The 18,992-nt window shown below is 34.1% G+C and overlaps 1 protein-coding gene across 1 annotated transcript in view; it reads right to left on the bottom strand.

The window, feature by feature from the left end:
* Positions 1-18,992, bottom strand: part of ADGB (androglobin) — a 132,583-nt gene that overhangs the window by 62,371 nt on the left and 51,220 nt on the right. Inside the window, exons 13-18 of the mRNA XM_067294750.1 lie at positions 18,316-18,460; positions 13,329-13,374; positions 5,694-5,862; positions 3,022-3,085; positions 1,204-1,306; positions 247-388 (exon numbers count right to left, since the gene is read on the bottom strand). Coding sequence (XP_067150851.1) covers positions 247-388; positions 1,204-1,306; positions 3,022-3,085; positions 5,694-5,862; positions 13,329-13,374; positions 18,316-18,460 — 669 coding nt within the window. The remainder of the gene's footprint in view (positions 1-246; positions 389-1,203; positions 1,307-3,021; positions 3,086-5,693; positions 5,863-13,328; positions 13,375-18,315; positions 18,461-18,992) is intronic.

Here is an 18,992-nt window from a genome sequence, read left to right as displayed (position 1 = left end):
TTCATTTTTAGAAAACCAGTGTAATTTTTCCTGTTACTGTTCATCAGTAAAACTAAACAATTCATAGTTTTTATTAAGATTTTGGTAATTATTTTAAATTCATAGCAATTTTGCAGTCTTACCATATCTTAGCTATTGAACGCAGTTATGTATTAGGAAACAAAGTCTTAGTTGCTGTGTAAACTAAAAGATCTTTTCAAGCATTAGGAATAATGTGTTATGACAGAAATGAAGATTCATACGTACCCAACAGGAAGATTTAACACAGTAGCTTTGGTTGCATATGTATGCATCTTTAACACAAGTTGACCCAGAGCCACAGTTTTCCAAGAGAAATGTTCAACCATCAGCACTCCCTTTGAAATATCAGAGCCTTCCCCTTGAGTAGCTGCAAAAAGGAAGTAAAAATAACAACTGGGAGGAGGGAATAAAAGTACAATTAAAACAAATACATTCATGCAGAATTTGAATCTAGTTCACAGCCATAAAAGCCTCCATTTAGGCTTTGAGCTCTCAGAGAAAAGAGCAGTTAGTTAAGATGTATAGGTGATACAGAATATGGTTTAATTGCACTATCTACTAGAAAACCATGGTTAATACAATGTGTTAGGAGAATGTGTAAATTGGACATCTTCCGAGTCACCCAAGGCCGCTCTAGAACTATTTAAAAAATCCATTCTGTCCACATGCAAAAGAAGCAAATCGCCAAATACAGCTTATATTTATATTATAGTTATTTTAATAGGTTGGTTAGTTTCCTTTTCTTTTACACTTTCTTTTGGCTTCTATATATTTAAGAGCTTACTGTGTACCAGTATAAAAATCGTAATAAAAATCTACTTACATTGCTGACATTACTGAGTTTTGGTCAGATCAAAGAATAAAGCAGTTTGCAAGAATGGAAATTATGTAGAAAAAAACTAGGAAACAAAAGGAAATCCATACCAGAAAGATATGGATGAAAAGTGTGCAGCAAATGATAATAAACAGTAAAGGGATCCTATCGGGAAAATATTCATCATCAACATGAAATAACAGGAAAACACTGCTTTGACATTGGTGTATTTCCTAGAATCAATTCATCCATTTAATTCTAAACTGCAGAACTCTGCCAAAATAATACACAGCTAAACACAATAGCACAGATGTATTCAAGAGTGGGAAAACTCAACATTAACATACACTTTTTTGTGTTGGCCTTACCTCCAATGTCACCCCAGCGTACTAATGCAGAAAAGCTAATCAGGATTTCAATGGGCTTCAGACTGTCCACAAATAAGTAATAGAAGACTCGATCATCAGTAGACTGCATAGAAAAACAGACCTTCATTCACCTTGCATTTCTACTGAATATTGTCTGAGCAGACCTTTATAAAGTATGACTTAGAATTCAGTTATTGTGGCCCTATATATAGCAATGGGGACTAAGTAATTGTCACTACTGCTTACAAATTATGGACATTTGAGCTCAGAGAGTCATGCTGCATCTACAAACAGTAACTTTCAGTTAAGAGAAAAAAAGGAAAAAAAAGTTTCTTGGGTGAGACTATATCTACTTTCATATGCTTTTCTTCATATGTACCTCAGTGTAGTCCTACTTGTCAGACAACATTCAACAGAAGACCAAAAAGTTTTTGTTCTGCAGCTTTCTGATTCTAATTACAGTAAGCTTCAAGGAAATAAGCATTCTCTTAATGTGTTACACTACAAAAACTGCATCATTATTAATAATTTTTTTAAAAAATATAGGAGGCAGCATTTCTCACAACTTTGATACATAATTTCTATGCCAACACTAGAACTATAAAAATGGTTCTACTGTTCCTAGAAATGCTTCAAAATTTGAAGTAAAATCTGAATGAGCTTCATTGTTTCAGAACTGTTTTAATGCATGTCTTCTTACAGTTTCCCAGAATCACATCAGTACATTTTTGGTATTTGATTCTGGAATACTATTACTATTATTTTGATAGCATAACATAAAAGTGTGCTTTTAGAAGTCTGATACAGAATTCACTTAATATTATAAACACCTCATGGGAATCAGTGTAATAAAATATAATGGTATATATAATATAATACAGCAAAGGGTATTAGATAAGTATTTTGCCACACTAGCATACAGGCATACATTGTCTTGATGTTCATTATGGCTTGTGGAAGTATATCACACACTGATTGGGAAAATTTCCTGTGATCTGATTATAATACAGAGGGGTGTGAAATCACAGGTATACCACAATTACAGAGCATAATCCATGTAGTTAACTTTCTCAATACAAAATTTTATACAGAATTCATGCCTGAAGTTTACACTTCTATACTCTACAATTATTCTCCAGTTACAGTATGAAACTAGAGTTGGAATAACCTTCTGATAATATGAACAGTCAGGTAATGGCAGGTTAAAAAAAATACTGTAATTGCACAGTAACTAAAGTGTAATTCTAGTCTCTGGAACAGAATTTCACATATATTACAAAAGTACTTAGCATGTAAAGAGAAAATGGAAAGCTAGGATACACAGCTAGACTCCTGATTTGGGTTTTAAGCGACAGGTGAAGAGGAGGAAGGAAAGTTGAAGGGTGGTTTCTGAAGCTAAATCATTACTGAATTCAATTTAGAGAAGTCCCTAAATTGCTATAAGGCATATTTAAGGCAAGATAAAAAGAGGATGGAGATCTGATCCACTGTAATACATACTTTCACTACAAACTTTTATGATTTACATACTCAATATATTTTTGGATTACTGTGCAACAACAATCCATAACAGTTTTGTTTATTCTCATCTTAAAAACAGTGAAATTCTTCTGGGTAATTGTTAGCAAACATTTAATTGTAATGACTATAGTAATCTTAAGGATATCCACACAATGTTTGCATTACTATTTTTTCAGTCATAGTAGTTCTATGTGATGTACTAATGACATTTAGTATATATGTATTATCTAATTAAATAAAGGTTTCTTGACAAAGATAAAACAAATAAATATATAATAATTTAATACAACCATATACCTTAAAATCTGCCTTCTGATAGTTATAAGCATATGTATGTGGTTTGTGGAAAACATGCAGGTTCCTAGGGAGAAAATAAAATAAATATATATGTAGGAAAATAATCTTCACATTAATGATATATTTAATGTAAATATGTTTTTCATCGCATATGATACTGACTTTTACTTAGCAAATGAATTAAATTTTCATAAATTAGACTCCAAGATATTTCTCAAAAATGGTACAACATTTTGAGTTTCATAAAAGGTGAACACAATCCATCTCCAGTGAAAGCAGCTGACATTAATTCCTACTTTTGCCACATTTCTGTATCTTTCTGTTGGAGGTCAGGCCATTAATTTTTCCTACTTGAATCTCTAAATGGTAATAAGCTACTATTACTTTAAAATTTCCATGCCTACCTAAAATTACTTTAATAAATATAAGGTATTACTGTAAGGAAGAATTCTTTTTATATAGCTTATTAATGCTTCTTTTCAAATTTTCAGTGTTTGCATATCTCCAGAAAATCACTCAAAATTTCTGACAAAATTTTTTCTGACTTTGATTTAATCAAAGGCAACATGAATGGCTTCAGCTTTGACTGGGGACAGAATCTGACACAAAGTCTAATGTTTTATGTGAAACAAATGTTTTGATTACTAAGAGACTTTACAGGCATCCTGATCCATTCTTGACATACCAATTCTTAAAAAAACTAAAATATTCCTCCTTTCTCAAAGTCAATACAAACTTGGAATATTCATCTAATTTTCACTGTATTTGAGATACAGGCATATCACACAAGGAAATGCTTTCAATGGAACGGACTAGTATAAGGAAAATCTTTGACTGGCATCTAAAATCTTCTGAAAGATGAAATCTTCACAGGTTAATTGAGATGTTTTTGTGAACAGCTGCATTATCAGCTTAGTGCAAAAATAAGGAAACTATCTCCCATTTAGAGACAGCAATATAAGAAACCGACAAATGCTTCATGTGTTTAATATTACTGCAGTCTTCAAAAGACCAACAGTAATTTAATATTAGACAGAGAAGTTAAAAAAAAAGTTCATATTTTTAATTCTCTCTGTATCAGATTGTAAGCAGGACTTCGAAAGGAAAGGGAATGAATTTGCTTGTAATTCTTTTTCCTGAAGGCAGTATCTCCCTGATCCAAGGGGTCCTGAAAATGAGTCAGACAAGCCTTAACAATCTCTAGTATGATCTATGATCTTTTATTGGTAGAGTTCCTGTAGTGCTGCTGGTGTAAAAGGTATACCTTTGCCCTCATCTACTCCCCCTGAGTTTAATATCTCCTCAAGAAAAAAAATCATTTATGAAAATAGATTCACAAAGAAATCTGTTACAAAGGTAAAATGAGAAAAATGGGGTGAATTTTCTCTGAGAAAATTACTTCCCTCAGAAATACAGGATTCTTTAATAGATCCATATTTCTTCGGGTTTCTTAAACCTGAAAGACAAGCTAAAGAGATTCCCCCAAAGGTGGAAAAAAAGCAAGAATTGCAGCAAAAACAAAGATGTGTGTAAATGATAAGCAAGCAAGGTGACAATAACAAGATGGTGATTTGAAAGAACAGCAGAACAGGTTCAACATTCTGTTAGTCCCCAATCCATATCTGAAAATTAAAAAGAAAAAAATCAGCTACATGTTTTTTTAAAGAAGAAATTTTAAACTGGTGAAAGAATACAAAGTTTGTTTTCTGGAGCAAGCTTAGAAATAGTGGGAAAGCTAATCTGATTTAAGGATGGATGTGGAAAATGGATGTTGCATCGATCTTGAACTGACTACTCTGTGCTTTACATGCTACACATGCATAATGCCAAGTGCTAAGTGTGAAAGTCAAAACATTATGTTTCTAAGCGTCACCCCTGCAAATGCAAACCATTGTCTACAGTCCCCTATTTTAGAGAATTTGTACCAGTGCAGCTGAACAAACCTTGAAATATTAAAATTACAGATAAATAGCATCACTGAATTAAGTTAAATAGCTTAAATTGAAACTGCATCAAATATTCTCACACTATACCCAGCAAATTATAGGCCGTTCTATTGACAAGCTGAATTTTGTCATTTATAAAAGCACTGCAGGCAAAGTTAGATCCTGACTGACATCAGTTCAATTGCATTATCTTTTTTTATGTTTGCAGAGGTATAAATGCCTGGGAGCTTATATGGTTAAGGGAAGGAAAGAAAGCATCTAGTTGACCAAGATGAACTATGCTGACAGCAACAGAAGATTCCAACAACTTTTTTTGCTTCAGAATTATGTTGGTTGGATACCCCAAACACTCAGACTTTGTCTGACTAGGAGCTGATGGGTCAGGTGCGTGAGCGCTGTAATCACTGCATGCTCCATGACCCACTGTCTTCTATCCACATTACATTCTGGCACGTGCTGTATGTAGCTGATGGTTGTGTCCCCCTGTGTACTTTGGAGGGTACACTCCAGACACAGTCTAGGGCTGTACCTGCAGGCTCACTGTCAATAGAGACAGTAAGCATGGTCTGAAGGGTGGCCACGGGATGACCTTGAAAGGCAGTATAGTTCTATCCATGCAGAGAAGATCTGTTGAGAAGATGCTGTTTTTATATACTCATTTTTCACCTTTTACCTTTGTTATACTTCGTATTTTAAAGAATAAAACCCCAAACTGCTGTTCCTTACTGGAAACAAATACAGAAGTCTTCAAAGCTAATCCAGGTTTCCCTGGAAACAGAATTCTTTTCTGACTCAATTTCTTCCTTTGATTTTTTCACCATCTGGCTGTTAATACCAGTATCAGCTGTTTCTGACGTTTGTGTTGCATCAAAACTAATATTCTCATGTAATTCCTCTGCAGAGATAAGAAGACACACAGATTCAATGCAGTGACAATGTGCACTTTAAAGTAATATCATTCTTATACTGAAAGATTATGTTAAAATTATCAGGTTATTTTCCATGCACCTTAGAGTTTAAAAATAAAACTAAAACACTAACCTAAATGGCTCAAAAAGTGACTGAAACAAATCTGTATAGATTTTAATTGCAACTGCTTAAGTATTTTGCTATACAATATGCATATTGCACTGTGCATTAAAACCTTTCATATGAGCACGTTAGGTGAACATACATACAAATTCTGCAAACCTGAAGTCATCCACATAAAGAAAAATACAACCCCTTTTCCAAAGCTTCTATTCAGAGAGAAGCAGATGTGGCAGAATGATAAAATTTTTATAATCCTTTGAGGATCAAAAATACACTGAATTGCAGAGGACACTAAGACCTATAAAGACTGAGGTGTATCCTTGCCTCTGCTACTTAGAGCAGTCCCCTTGTAAGGCTCCTCACACAAGTCAATCTACGTACTTCTTAAGAGAAACAGATGTGAACAATATTATATGAATTTTCTTGTAGGAAAATCAGAACCACCACCATCAGATTCATAATAAACTATCAACACAGAAATATACATATATTGTGTAGACACATTTTGCAATTATTTAATATATATTTTTTTAATTTGTGCTGAAATGCCATCTTCTCTGCCTTTACTCTGTGAGATTCATATGAATCATTACTGAAGATGTTTAACCTGGTCCCTAAAGAAGTTTTGAGAATAACTGTAGAACAGAACTGCTCAAACATGAACAGATAGCATCTCACAATGTTTGCTATGGAAAAAGATGAGGCAACCTACAGACAGGTATAACAAATGGGAAAGCTAATTAGAAAAATAAATAATTCATTTTTAAATGTGCTTTGCAATATTTCATGATCAGTGAAACACAGAGTGATCTGGATAACTAATGAGTTTGTAGGATGTGGGTGGCTCTAAATTATTTTGCAATTATTTTTTCAAGAATTAAAAAAAATGTAGTGTAAGGAAATGTGCCAAAGACCTTTTCTGCTCTCTTACACTCTGGAAAAACTACCTGAAAGCTGTAAACTCTAGGCTTTTTCTTAGATTGAAGTTAACATGGATTTTAGGCCTCCAGTGAAACAACCACAGTGCCTGGCTTACAAATGTACATATCCGGGGGGTAGGATGCAGGCATCACCATAGCAGAGCTATGCCCCAATCGCCTTCCTGGGGCTCAATGCTGCTATTCTTTGTTCATTCTGACAAAAGCACTATCAATAGACATTGTTCAGGATCTATAGGGTCAACAGATCTCTGCAACCTTCAAATAGAAGGTGGACTCCACCCTATTCAGAAGTTAATACATAAACTTCTCTGTTGATTATGTATGCAGATTAGAGTCAGGGGGGAAGGTATTTCTCCCAGTGCACCTAAAGGAGGGCAAAAACAGTGTCAACAAAATGGCTGAATTTTTCTCACTTCTCTTTGAAGAGATAGTGAAAATCTTGTGAGAATGTCATCAAAAAGCAAATTTTATCCTTTTGATCTACTTATTCCAAAGACAGTGCTGTTCAGAGCTCCCTGGCACCATACAGAAATATTATTAAAGAAATAATATGACAAGCTGCTATCTCTAGTTTACCTGATATGCAAGAAGTACCATCACCAGCTATGAGAAACCACAAACACTGGATGATATAATGAAGATATGATTTACAGAACAAAACTATAAATAAAATGTGAAGTAAATCTCTTAAGAGACGTTCAGGATAAATTAGTATTTTAAGACCAACATATGGAAGACAATTTCAGCAAATAATTGTCAGTAATTAACACAAAATTTATTCTTTGAACAAATCCAAATACTAATCAAATACAGAGGAATATGATATGAGCATATTTTAAAACTAGACACTGCAGAGAGCTTCATAAAAGGGCAGAACATATTTGAATTCAAGGATTTTATGCTAGCTAAAAGTCAAAGAATAAAAATTAATGTAACAAAATTAAGACCAAGAGGAAAAAAGTAACTTGATGAAGAAGGCAAAATACTCAACTACAGAAATAATAATAAAACATTCATTGCACTAAAGAATAGAAGACAAAGAAAAAACCAGATCAATAACTAGGAACAAAGCAGCACAGAAGCTAGAATAATTAAGGCAAAAAGGGAAAAAGGAAAGAGTAGTAAGTGAACAGTATTAGCACAGTTTATCACATTACCCTTTATTCTTATGATAAGGAAAACCTGTACTGCATGAAAACCTGATAATTACTAGAAAGAATAAAGTTCTTTACTAGAGTGAGAAGACACATTTTCAAGAGAGTTCAGCATCAAAAGCTGTCATTGATTTCAGTAACTGCTCATCATTTTTCTCTGGATCTTTACCGAGACGCCTAAGTGGAAACCAAGGTCCTTCATCAAACTGACTAGAGTTTTGGGTGCTAACACTTACTTAATATCTGGACATTTAGTGCCTGGCTCTCTACAGTCCTGAGCTAGCTCTTTTGGAGAACATGAGAATGAACAGTTAAAAGGTTTGCTAGCCCAGTAAATGAAAAAGAACAAGAAAATTGTACCTGGTGGAGGAAATGTTCAAAATGGTTCAAAATTGAAATGAGTCCTTTGCCTCAGCATTCAGAAAGAAGGGGTACACATGATGACTTATTGGAATACATGTGCATGTGCATCTATTGCACTAATTGTGCTATTTACTGGCCATTATAAAATGGGAGAAAACACTAATTAAAACATACTACAAAGCTACTAGAAGATACAGAGCTCTTACTACTAAGAAACACAGAAAACAAGACAATAATGAGGAAACACAAAAATCACAAATACATTCCAACTGTAAAGAAATATGAATATATGGTTCCTTACAATGATCATGAAAATAATATGAGGAAACTAACACTGATATTCAGTTAAAAGTCCTTTTTTTTTTCTTTGCAACAGGTTTTCCAGATTCATAGGGACCATGACATTGATAATTATTATGAATGTTAGTTTAAAATCTCAGATATACTATGAATCATCTAAATTAAACATTTGTAACAGGAAATTTCTCTCCATATTAACTGAGAATTCAGCAGGGAAAAAATACATAATTTAGTTCCCTTTTTATGCACAGAAAGAAACAGTAGTATCACACCTGCCTCTGACTTAAACTGAATTGTACTTTCCTTATGGAACAACTGTTACCTAATGCTACAAAGCTGGAGGTAACCAAATCTGTTAACTTCAGTTCCATTTTAATAGAACTTCAAATTCTAGCTACTTTTATGGAAAACATAAAGGTTCCCTGAATGATCAAAGAAAATAACTTCTTTAATGTATACAGTTTCAATAAATCCTGTATGTACTGTACTATAGTCATACTTAATAATCATAGCTTGCTCCTTTGAAATTTGGCTTGCTCTTTTTGTCATTTTCAATCTCTATTTTAGTGTTGTCATCTCTCTGGATGAATGCAGAAACAGCAGGATTTCCGTAAGATAACAAACAATCAGGCAAATAATGTGATAATTCAAACTTTACCTGCATCAATTACATCAATTACAATAACTGCACCACTAACAACTGGGAATCATAGAGAAACATTGTGTCTTGAGAATATAGCTGTTGCATTGTAACAAGTGGGTAGAGAGAGCTAGTGTAAATGTATGAATTTTCATTTTACAACAAAGCTCAGTTAAGTGTAATTATATGTTTTAGGACAAAATTTTTGTTCTAACAGATTTGAAAAGCTATGATTTCCTACTCTGAGGACATTTGAAAGAAAGTCAGTGCTGATGCACTACAATATTATAAAAAAATTTCATTGGATTTAGTGTACGGTGCTTGTGAAGAATAAAATCTCTCCACATATCATGAGTTTAGTTTTCCAGGAAAATTCTGCCCACTCCCATAGTTACCACAGCTTTATGTGGACCAAAGTACTGGGATTGCATTGTGGCTGATCCAGTGTCCTTAAGAACTTTTAGAAGTTTTGCTACTGATTTGAACAGAAGAAAGTCCGGACTGTTTGTAGATATCCACAGGAAGTTTGATATGTAGGAATCTTCAGAAAGATCACATAAGGAAGATCACACAAGGAAGCTGCACTGACCAAAACTTTCAAGGTCTACACATGGGACAAAATGCAGAACCCTGACACTCAGAGTAATGACAGCCGAGCTGTACAAATCAGTGCTGCTGTTATAAATAATTAATTCTATTTCTAATTAATAATAAATACAGAAGCCTTGCAAGTCTGGATCTAAAATGAAACAGAGATACAATATATACTACAGCAAGTGCTCAAAATTTTAGGAGCAAAGTTCACTTAAAAAGAAATTCACTCTTTGTTTACATACTTACTTGCAAAACAGAGAAAGAACTGGGGGAACGAGGCTCCACTTCACCACTGGGAGTAATTTCACATCTGATGTGATGTTAATGAAATAAGAAGTACCTCACATCATTTGACCCATTTTTTTCAGAATTAAGCCTGACAGTCACACCAGATGTTTTTATATCAAAAAAACCCATCAATTACATAAAACACATTTTAGAAGATAATAGTGACATAAATGGTCATAGACGCTTTTCAAACATCAATAAGTTCAAACTTTCAATGGAATTAAGCAGCCTAAGAACTTTCATGTGAATATTTAACTAGATTTTTTTTTAAAGCAAACACAAGAGGACAGGAAGTTTCCTAAAACAAAAGGTACAGAAGATCAATTATATATCCAAGAAACAACATGTTCAGATGTATCTGTTTACTTATAAAATACCATTGGTCTCAATAGGAATACTTGTGAGACATTTCAAACCTGTTTCAAGTGAACAGAAAGAACTTTTCTGGTATCAGACTATTCATATGTTTAACTGCCTAATGGCCTGTAACCAGACTCCAAAGGGATAAAGTTATTTATTCCCACTCAAATACTTTGCAAACTTTGAGCAATTTTCAGCCATAGGAAAAAGCACATTTGAACCCCCCCCTTCTCTTAAATAAAACATTTTCTAAAGATTTTCTTCTCTCAGTTTTGGTCCATGATTTATGCTATGACATGTTCTGTGGAGTTGAAAGACTCATAATAAATTGGTTTGAAGTAACAGGAATCTGAAGTAACTCATACAACCTACAGTGAGTGACAGCGCAAAGCATTAAATCAAGATATATTACTAAGCTTCCTTCCTCATGGTTCTTCTGAAGAATTTCTGAAGATGGGCTTAGTTAATAATTAAGATGTTAAAAGGAATTGTACTATTTAAAGAACAGCAATCATACCCGTACCACCTAAGAGGAGTGCAGAGTTCCAGTCACTGAATCCTGTGATAATTAGTAATGTTACATTAAGCTGGAGTAAATGGATTTTGCATGGAGAAATGAGAATATATGGGTTCAGATGGCCTGAAGATTGTGAAAAGAGAACCAAAGCACAGAGGACTGTTACAGTACTGAAGTAAATTGTTAGTACTGTAGGTCAGAGGATGGTAGAACACAGAACTTACTGAATGATCTTTTGTTGAACGGACTTACACAACCTATCAGTATAGCTACCATTCAGCTTTCTCACCTATTCCCATGTTGCCTGCTATGCAGATTCACAATAAAGCAAGAAGATCTTTCAGTAGATGATATGCACTAGATACCAAGATGACTGATTTGCACAAAGGAAAAGTAAGAACGGGAGGAATCTTCTCCAGCTTAGCTAAGCCACTGAACCTTTTCCAGCTTGCTCTCTTTCAACAACAGGAAAATTCTCTGAGGATGCAGCAGGCAGAGGATGCAAAAAGATTGTGGGATTTTTCCCAGAAGAATTAAAACTTAAAAAACACCCAGATTTTGGGAGAAGATGATCACGCACTCTCTAGTTCTTTCAGCTTTAAAGCTCTTAATTTTGTACTGTTTGAATGTCTTGACCAGTCAGGATATGTTGCTGAGTTTCAACAAAGATATCTCAGTTTTTCATGATTCTAGCCACTTTAACTGCCAGCAATCTGATTTTTACGCATTTTGAATGACACTAGTATGATAACAGTTTGTTATTTTGCCATGTTAGTATCTACCTACACTAATTAATAATCTTTCCTTGAAGGGGTATTTCTTGAGTAGAGTTTTGAGTAAGCAGAAAAAAGAGCAGTCTGACTATACACTAATTTCAGAATCTATTGATAGTGACTGCTACAAAAATCCTCCAAGATCCCAATGTATTTGTGACAGGTTTTGAAGAGTCATTTACTGCAAACTGCTACACTTATATTAGGTTTTGGGGTTGAGCTAAAACAGATACAGAGCTGTGAGACAAAAACTGAAGAATATCTTTCCAGCTAAATAACTTGTAGAATTTTGACACAGTGGGTATCTTCTATTTTGGTTCTTTTTTTACTGGGATAACGTTAATAAACATAATATTAAAGAATTCAAAAGAAAAGACACTCAAGAACTATAATACTTGAAACTAGTATCAGTTCTTAAAAGCACAGATGTTTTACAGAGAACAATACAAAAAATATTTTAAAAACACTACACTCCATGCCTTCTCCTCTCGTGAGAACCAACCTTCAGAAATGTTTAAAAACCAAAGGTGCAATTTCATGGGTTTCAAATGGACTAAGGAGTTGAAAGACAAAACAAGATTAGCACCCCATGTATGACTCATGATATTAATAAAGCATGAATCCTATTGACGTGTTCCTCTGCTGTGATTCACTTTCAGAACTCTGGTAAAAGGAATGGTATTTCCTAGCAAGGAAGGTCTAAGAGGGGTTTGTTGTGCACCAAGCAAATACGGTCACCTCTTTTAAAAAGAAGGCTCTTACTAACTTCTCCTGACCAAACCCTTCACACATTCACTTAATGAAATTTTTAAGTCATCAGTACTTCAGAATATTAAAACACGGTCTGATCATAAAAAGGAAAGTGCCTAATTGCTAGAGTATTTTCTGTCCTCTATGAGGACATAGCATTCCTCTGAGAAAAAAAATACTCAACGTAAAAATGAATTTTGAAAAAATGACTAGGTATTTTCTGTCTGAACACTGTTCAAACATTAATCTCAAACACTCTAAAAGGTAACATTTACTAGAATGGAAGTTGTCCTTCTTTTCTGTCTTTTACGTCAGAAAAAAGTATTAATTCACAATGATCAGAAAAAGAGTTCTGCGTACAAAATCCAGTACAGTTTATACACAGAGAGTAACTCCGTAATGTCAGAAGTGCCATTTTTTTCAAAATATTCTTGTAAAGTAAGGATTTTGTAATACCAGTCTGAAGACTCTACTGTATGAAGTCATACATGGAGCTGGTATAATTGTACGTTACACTGTTCTTTGAAAGTTTTTGTTGTAAAACCAATACCCATAAATAAGTAATGTTGCTACTCTACATGAAGATTAATGATGAGGCCAAATCATATGAGAACAGCAGAAATCTGAATATAAATTTAAACACTCATACCTTTAGCGGGTCTCTCTGCATTATGCTGCTGAAAGAAGCAGGTCTCCTATAAGTGAAAAACAATGGTGTGGTGGTGATAGCATTCCATTATTTTTTAAAGAACAAAAATAAAGAAGATGTTTATTTTTGTGTCAGCCCTTCCTGGGTTGGAGAAAAAAGCTAGTAAGTTTTCACTGTAGTATAACATAAAAAAAAATCATAGAAATACTAGAATTCACCATAATACCTACACACACATCACCAACTGATAGATTGTTTTTCTAAAAACTGGAAAAATACATGTGATCTGGAGTCTAGGATAAAAAAATGCCTACTCCTCTATTACTAAAAAATGCTCTTTGATATTACTGTTCTTTGACAATAAAATGGTTCTAAATACTTTCCACTCCAAAAGAACAACAAGGCTCCTTTTCAGGTAAGCATCTACTTCTTTGCTTGCAAGTGTATACAACTGTCATTTGAAACAGCATGCCTCATTGTTACAGCATCTTGTTTTATATCAGCAGCATAAATAAAAAGTTTGCCTGTTCGGTTTTTTTTGCAAACACAGTTTTATTGTGGTCATCATCCCCCTTTCCAAGCTAGAGGAGCTGCACTAATCTGAATGCAATATCCACTTAAGTTTGAAGTTGAATAAGTTTACAAGCCTTTCTGAAAGTCTGCTTATTAAATTTATAAGAAAGGTGTGATCTCTTTCTTTGAGAGATAAAAATCTTCAATATGGTTAAAAATGTGTGCCTTATTTCTGACTTACCTCTTACCCTTGATATGACATACTCTGCACAAGACTCACTATCATTTTACGAGGGAGGGCGGCCAAGTGGGGGAAATTCCACAGTTCCTTGCATATTTCTTACTTGGATATGGTACTATTAATGGGTTAAATGGTCTAGCTTAAACTTTGCACAGAAAAATATTAAAGCCTAAGAAAGCTATTGAAACTAATTTGCAAACTTCTTTTCATGGCAGCTTTCATTTTACCAAGCATTTGTATTCTTTCTCCCACCCAAACTCCTCATATATACCCTTTTTTGACATGTGTCAAAGGTGATAATGCTGAAACTGATACCACTGAGCTGGGCAACATCTGGACATAAATGGTGATTTTCTGTTCTGCATTTCAAAGGGGAAGCTTGGGGGCTACACTGACCTGGAGCTGCTTTTATGCTTTTCTCAGTGCAATCTAGAAAGCTGTTTTGATGGGCAGATTGGCATAATTTAAACAGTCTAAACCAGACTAGTGCATGACAGATGACAATGGTACCTAAAGGTTGCACAATGTCATGTGCTGTAACTCCACTTCTGCTGTGATCCTCCTATTATAGGCTCCCCCTGCATACACAAGATGCTGGAACTTATAAATGCTTCCTTAAAGGAAAGTCTTATGGCTTTCTACTTTAATTCCTTGCTGCAATAAGATTCTTTCTGCAGCATTTTACAGCATGTTCATGGCATAAAAGGCCCAGAATAAGCTCAGGAATCTTGCCACTTTGTCAAAAATTTAGGTATTTGATCTTCTCTGAACTAACTAAAGAGCTGAGACAATAAACTATAGATTTAGGAGTCTCTGTCCCAAACCAGGAAGTGCTTCTACCAAATAATTTAATACTAATAATTTAACTGCATTACTACTACATTTAATTAAGAGAATTTGAAAGGACCATTTTTGCGCAGAAAAGATCCTAAATTCTATTTCAAATCTATTTTTTAAAGAAGATTCATGAGTCAAAACTGGAGATAAACCTAATACAAACAGTAATTAAGAGAAAAACATACCGCTTTTTGAAAGGGTTAACAGTTTGCTGAACAATTGGGTAATTGAAATATGTTAAATTCTTGCATGTCCCTTTTTAGATATATACCTAGCTTTTCTAGAGCAAATGCACTGAAGAGGACATAAGAGGATTTTGCAATTAATGACCCATGTACTTCAGTTCCTGTTTCTAAGCTTCTGCACATACAACTTTGCAAAACAAAAGACAAACTGAGATCACTTCTCATGTGACATTCACGACTCAGCATTTGGGGCTGAAAAATCTCTAGTAACATCTAGACTATATCTCCCCTTCAAATCTTAGAAGAACCCACACACAGAGCTGCTGTATTTCTGCATGGAAGTCTACAATTTGCAAGATTCCAGTATAGGCAGATTTCTTCTGGGATTCACAGGATTTACCAGACAGGTACACATCAATTGTACAATTTCTCAATTGTCTCAGAAATCTTGAGCATGTCCAAAGTATATGTGCTCCACACTAGATCTACTGTACAAGCCTTAGAGACTGTCATGTTTGCACCATGAGTCTAACAGTTCCTCGCAGACTCACTATTCATGGACGGTACACACGATCCATGCTTCTAGTATGGACACGTGGTAGCTTAACGTAGATTTTTTTTGCTGATTAAGATTTTGATGTGTAGAATAAATAAAATTATTCATCAAGTTAAAAAACGTTATTTACTTCTGCAATCAGTTTGAATGCAGTTCTATTTACATACTTCAGCTATTAAGAGGCCTAGCATTTTTCAGCTGAGATTTAAATTGAGACAAAAGTATCCAAGTATAAGTCAATTAGCTGCTCACGACTTCTTACGTTTCATGTTTCAATCAGATTACTCTCAGACTGAGTCACACTCATGTCTTCTTCGTACCTTTCCATTTTTATCAATGTGTGTCTCTCATGTGTTTTCATACTTGCCCTTGACTCTCCTCGAATACATGGCAGATCAGCATTCTACAATCAGAATGGTTCTTACACTCATGGACTAGAGGAGAAAATCAAAGTGATGTTCCAAACTACTGTTATGCTTTTAGCACATAGATGTCTATCACTTTGTAATTAACTATATCTATATTTGTACAGCTAGAGAGACTGAAGTCACACAACTAATAATTATCATACATTGTAAGAAGCTACTTACAGCTTTTTACCCTGCTGCTTTTGTAATGATTTTCATGACTTGCAATTGTTAAAAAGACTTTAAAAAGGTCATGAAGTACTAATTAAACTATTACTTGTGGATAAAATGTACACAAAATACATAATAGCTAACAATATAGTCTATTGCAAAGAATTTTCCTTCACTACAGAATTGTCTTATTTTTAATTCATAAGTACCCAATAATATATCCCCGCACCTGCATACTTTCTATATACACAGTAGATAGATATAAAAGAGTTTAAAACAACTGAAATTCAGATCTAGAATATCAAAATGGCATTGTAATATATTCTGAAGAGGAAATACATAAATAGGCACCCTAATGTTACATAGAAAATGATTTTACTTCAAAATTTACTAAAAAATTATTGTTTTCTTTGTTCATAAACATACCTAATACTATCCTCAATTGTATGTTTGTGGTCTCCAAATATTTTTTTAACCCTATAGGCAGTCACTGTACATCAATCAAATATTACAAATATTATCCCCATTTATCCCATTTATCCTCATCCAAGAAAGGCACAGTAGAATTTTTAAAATAATTGGGTCATTACTACTGCAGCATTGTGACTGAGCTCAAGACTTTGTTGCTGATTTTCCTTTTGAGCACAGCACTATGGAAGAACAAATTCTATAGATTCTTTTAAGTTACCTTCTATATTGCTATCATATTGAACATAAAAGATACAGAAGAAGCATTCACTCTTTACTTGGGATAGAAAATAAATGTAACGGGGAGAACTGCAGTAAACATTTACAAGTTGAGACTAAGTCTTCCCCAAAATCTGTTTATTAGCTTATTGAGTAAGGCATTACTGAAAGGCATTTGCATATATGCTAGACCTCTTTTTTTCTGGAAGTAAAAGAGATGAGCAATATTTGCTGCAATAACTATGAAATTCAAGAGATGTGGTGGCTGACATGGTGGATTCTTTTGTAGTTGTGCAAATACAATGACATCAGTGGAGCTCTGATTCTCTGCAGCTGTTGAACATTTCAGTCTCTAATTCTCTAAGCTGTGAATGATTTCACCCTACAAAATATCTTGCATTATCTGGTTTAGTGTTCAGAAACTGTTGGTTTGAAAGTTTCCTTCTTTGTTCATCATCTAAGATTTAAATCCCACATTGAACATGTTGTTAAAGGTTTATCTAGAAGCAGACTTTGGTAGCACATCTAAATAACAAAGTACCTTCCACTTAAAAAAAAAAAATCAATAGTTAGATAGATTTGCCAAAAGTCATCCAACCAATATTTTACGGATTTGGGGTGAGATTCATTTTATCTAAGTAATCTATGGTGGAAACATCTACCCTGAGCTGGTAACTGCTAGTGATGCCACTTTCCTTTTGTTGGGGCATCTCCCTGGCTAGCTTGGGCAATCTCTGATCAGTGTGCTGGCTTCAGTGAATCTGTTCTGAGGAACTTCATTCTCTCACTGCATTGCTCAGGGAGCAATGGTTGAGGATTTGATTAGAAGGCAAGGCTTCTAAAATTTAAGGGCAGACAAACTCAGCATTGAGGCCTTAATTCTTGTTTTACATCTAGCCCGAAGTCTTTCAATTAAGAACCAAACAAGGATGGAATTTTAAAGTGTGTGTTTACAAAGTTTACATTTTTCCGGTAGCCATGGGCCTAGGTACATCCTTCATCATAGCTGAAATACAGTTAATTAATCCATGAAATACACATTTATTTATAAAGGCACATGACTAACTTGTTAAGCTTTTCTTCATCAAATTGATTTTAAAGAGCACACCCAAAATATTTTATAGTGTTAGTAACAGTGTTGTAAGAATCTGAGGAATAAATGATGAAAAAATGTTAAAATGAAAAATGTTAGTAAACATTCCCCACCCAGCAGGCCTCAATATAACTATAAAATGAAAAGAACAGGCAAGTGTACAAAAAGAGAAAGAAAATCTTACTAAAAAGAGTTTTTTAAAATCCATATTTAAGTACTTAATATTTTCTATTTTGTCTTTCACTATCCTTTGCAACATAAAATCAGGTCGTGTTAAAAAAATAGGGAAATTATTACCTGAGAATTATCTTCTGCTTTTAAGTGTCTCATACTTTGATTCATATCCACATTAATGTCATTTTCATTTTCATCATTTTCAGTAACAGAAGGGAGAAGGCATATGGAGTGAAATCCTTTTTTGATGGTAGCCTTTGGAAAGTGACTAAATAATAAAATAAAAGAAAGTTCAAATGCATCAATTCATACATTTGCTTTCAAACCACAGGCTTCATAACTACTATTTTTAACAATATTTTGTCAAAAAATAATCTGGGCCTCCTTTATTTTGACAGCTTAATAGGGCAGCGTAAAACCTTATATTCCTTACCATTACTGGCAATACATTCAACATATTAACAATATATTCCTTATCATTACTGGCTTACCACTACACGCATATCTATGCTTAAGAAACCTGAACTGTTGTCCTCTTAGCTAACCCTCAAAAAAACAGGCTCCAAGTCTGCTGAGCACAGCTAGATGACACAGTCAGACGTGAATAAATTTCTATGGCCCCTAGACAAAAAAAAAAAAAGTACACTACCTAAATGGAGGTAGGGCAAAAAATTGTGTTCTGTCAGTTGAATAGTTTTATCTTTTCTGTCAAAATTGATCTCCATGGCTACCAGACAGCTAAAATACATGAAAAACCAAGGAAACCTGTGTAAGGCCTACTCCTGCTATAGAAATGGAAG

This window comes from Apteryx mantelli, chromosome 3, assembly GCF_036417845.1.
Source record: "Apteryx mantelli isolate bAptMan1 chromosome 3, bAptMan1.hap1, whole genome shotgun sequence".
Lineage (NCBI taxonomy): Eukaryota > Metazoa > Chordata > Aves > Apterygiformes > Apterygidae > Apteryx > Apteryx mantelli.
This window is presented reverse-complemented; position numbering and strand designations above follow the sequence as displayed.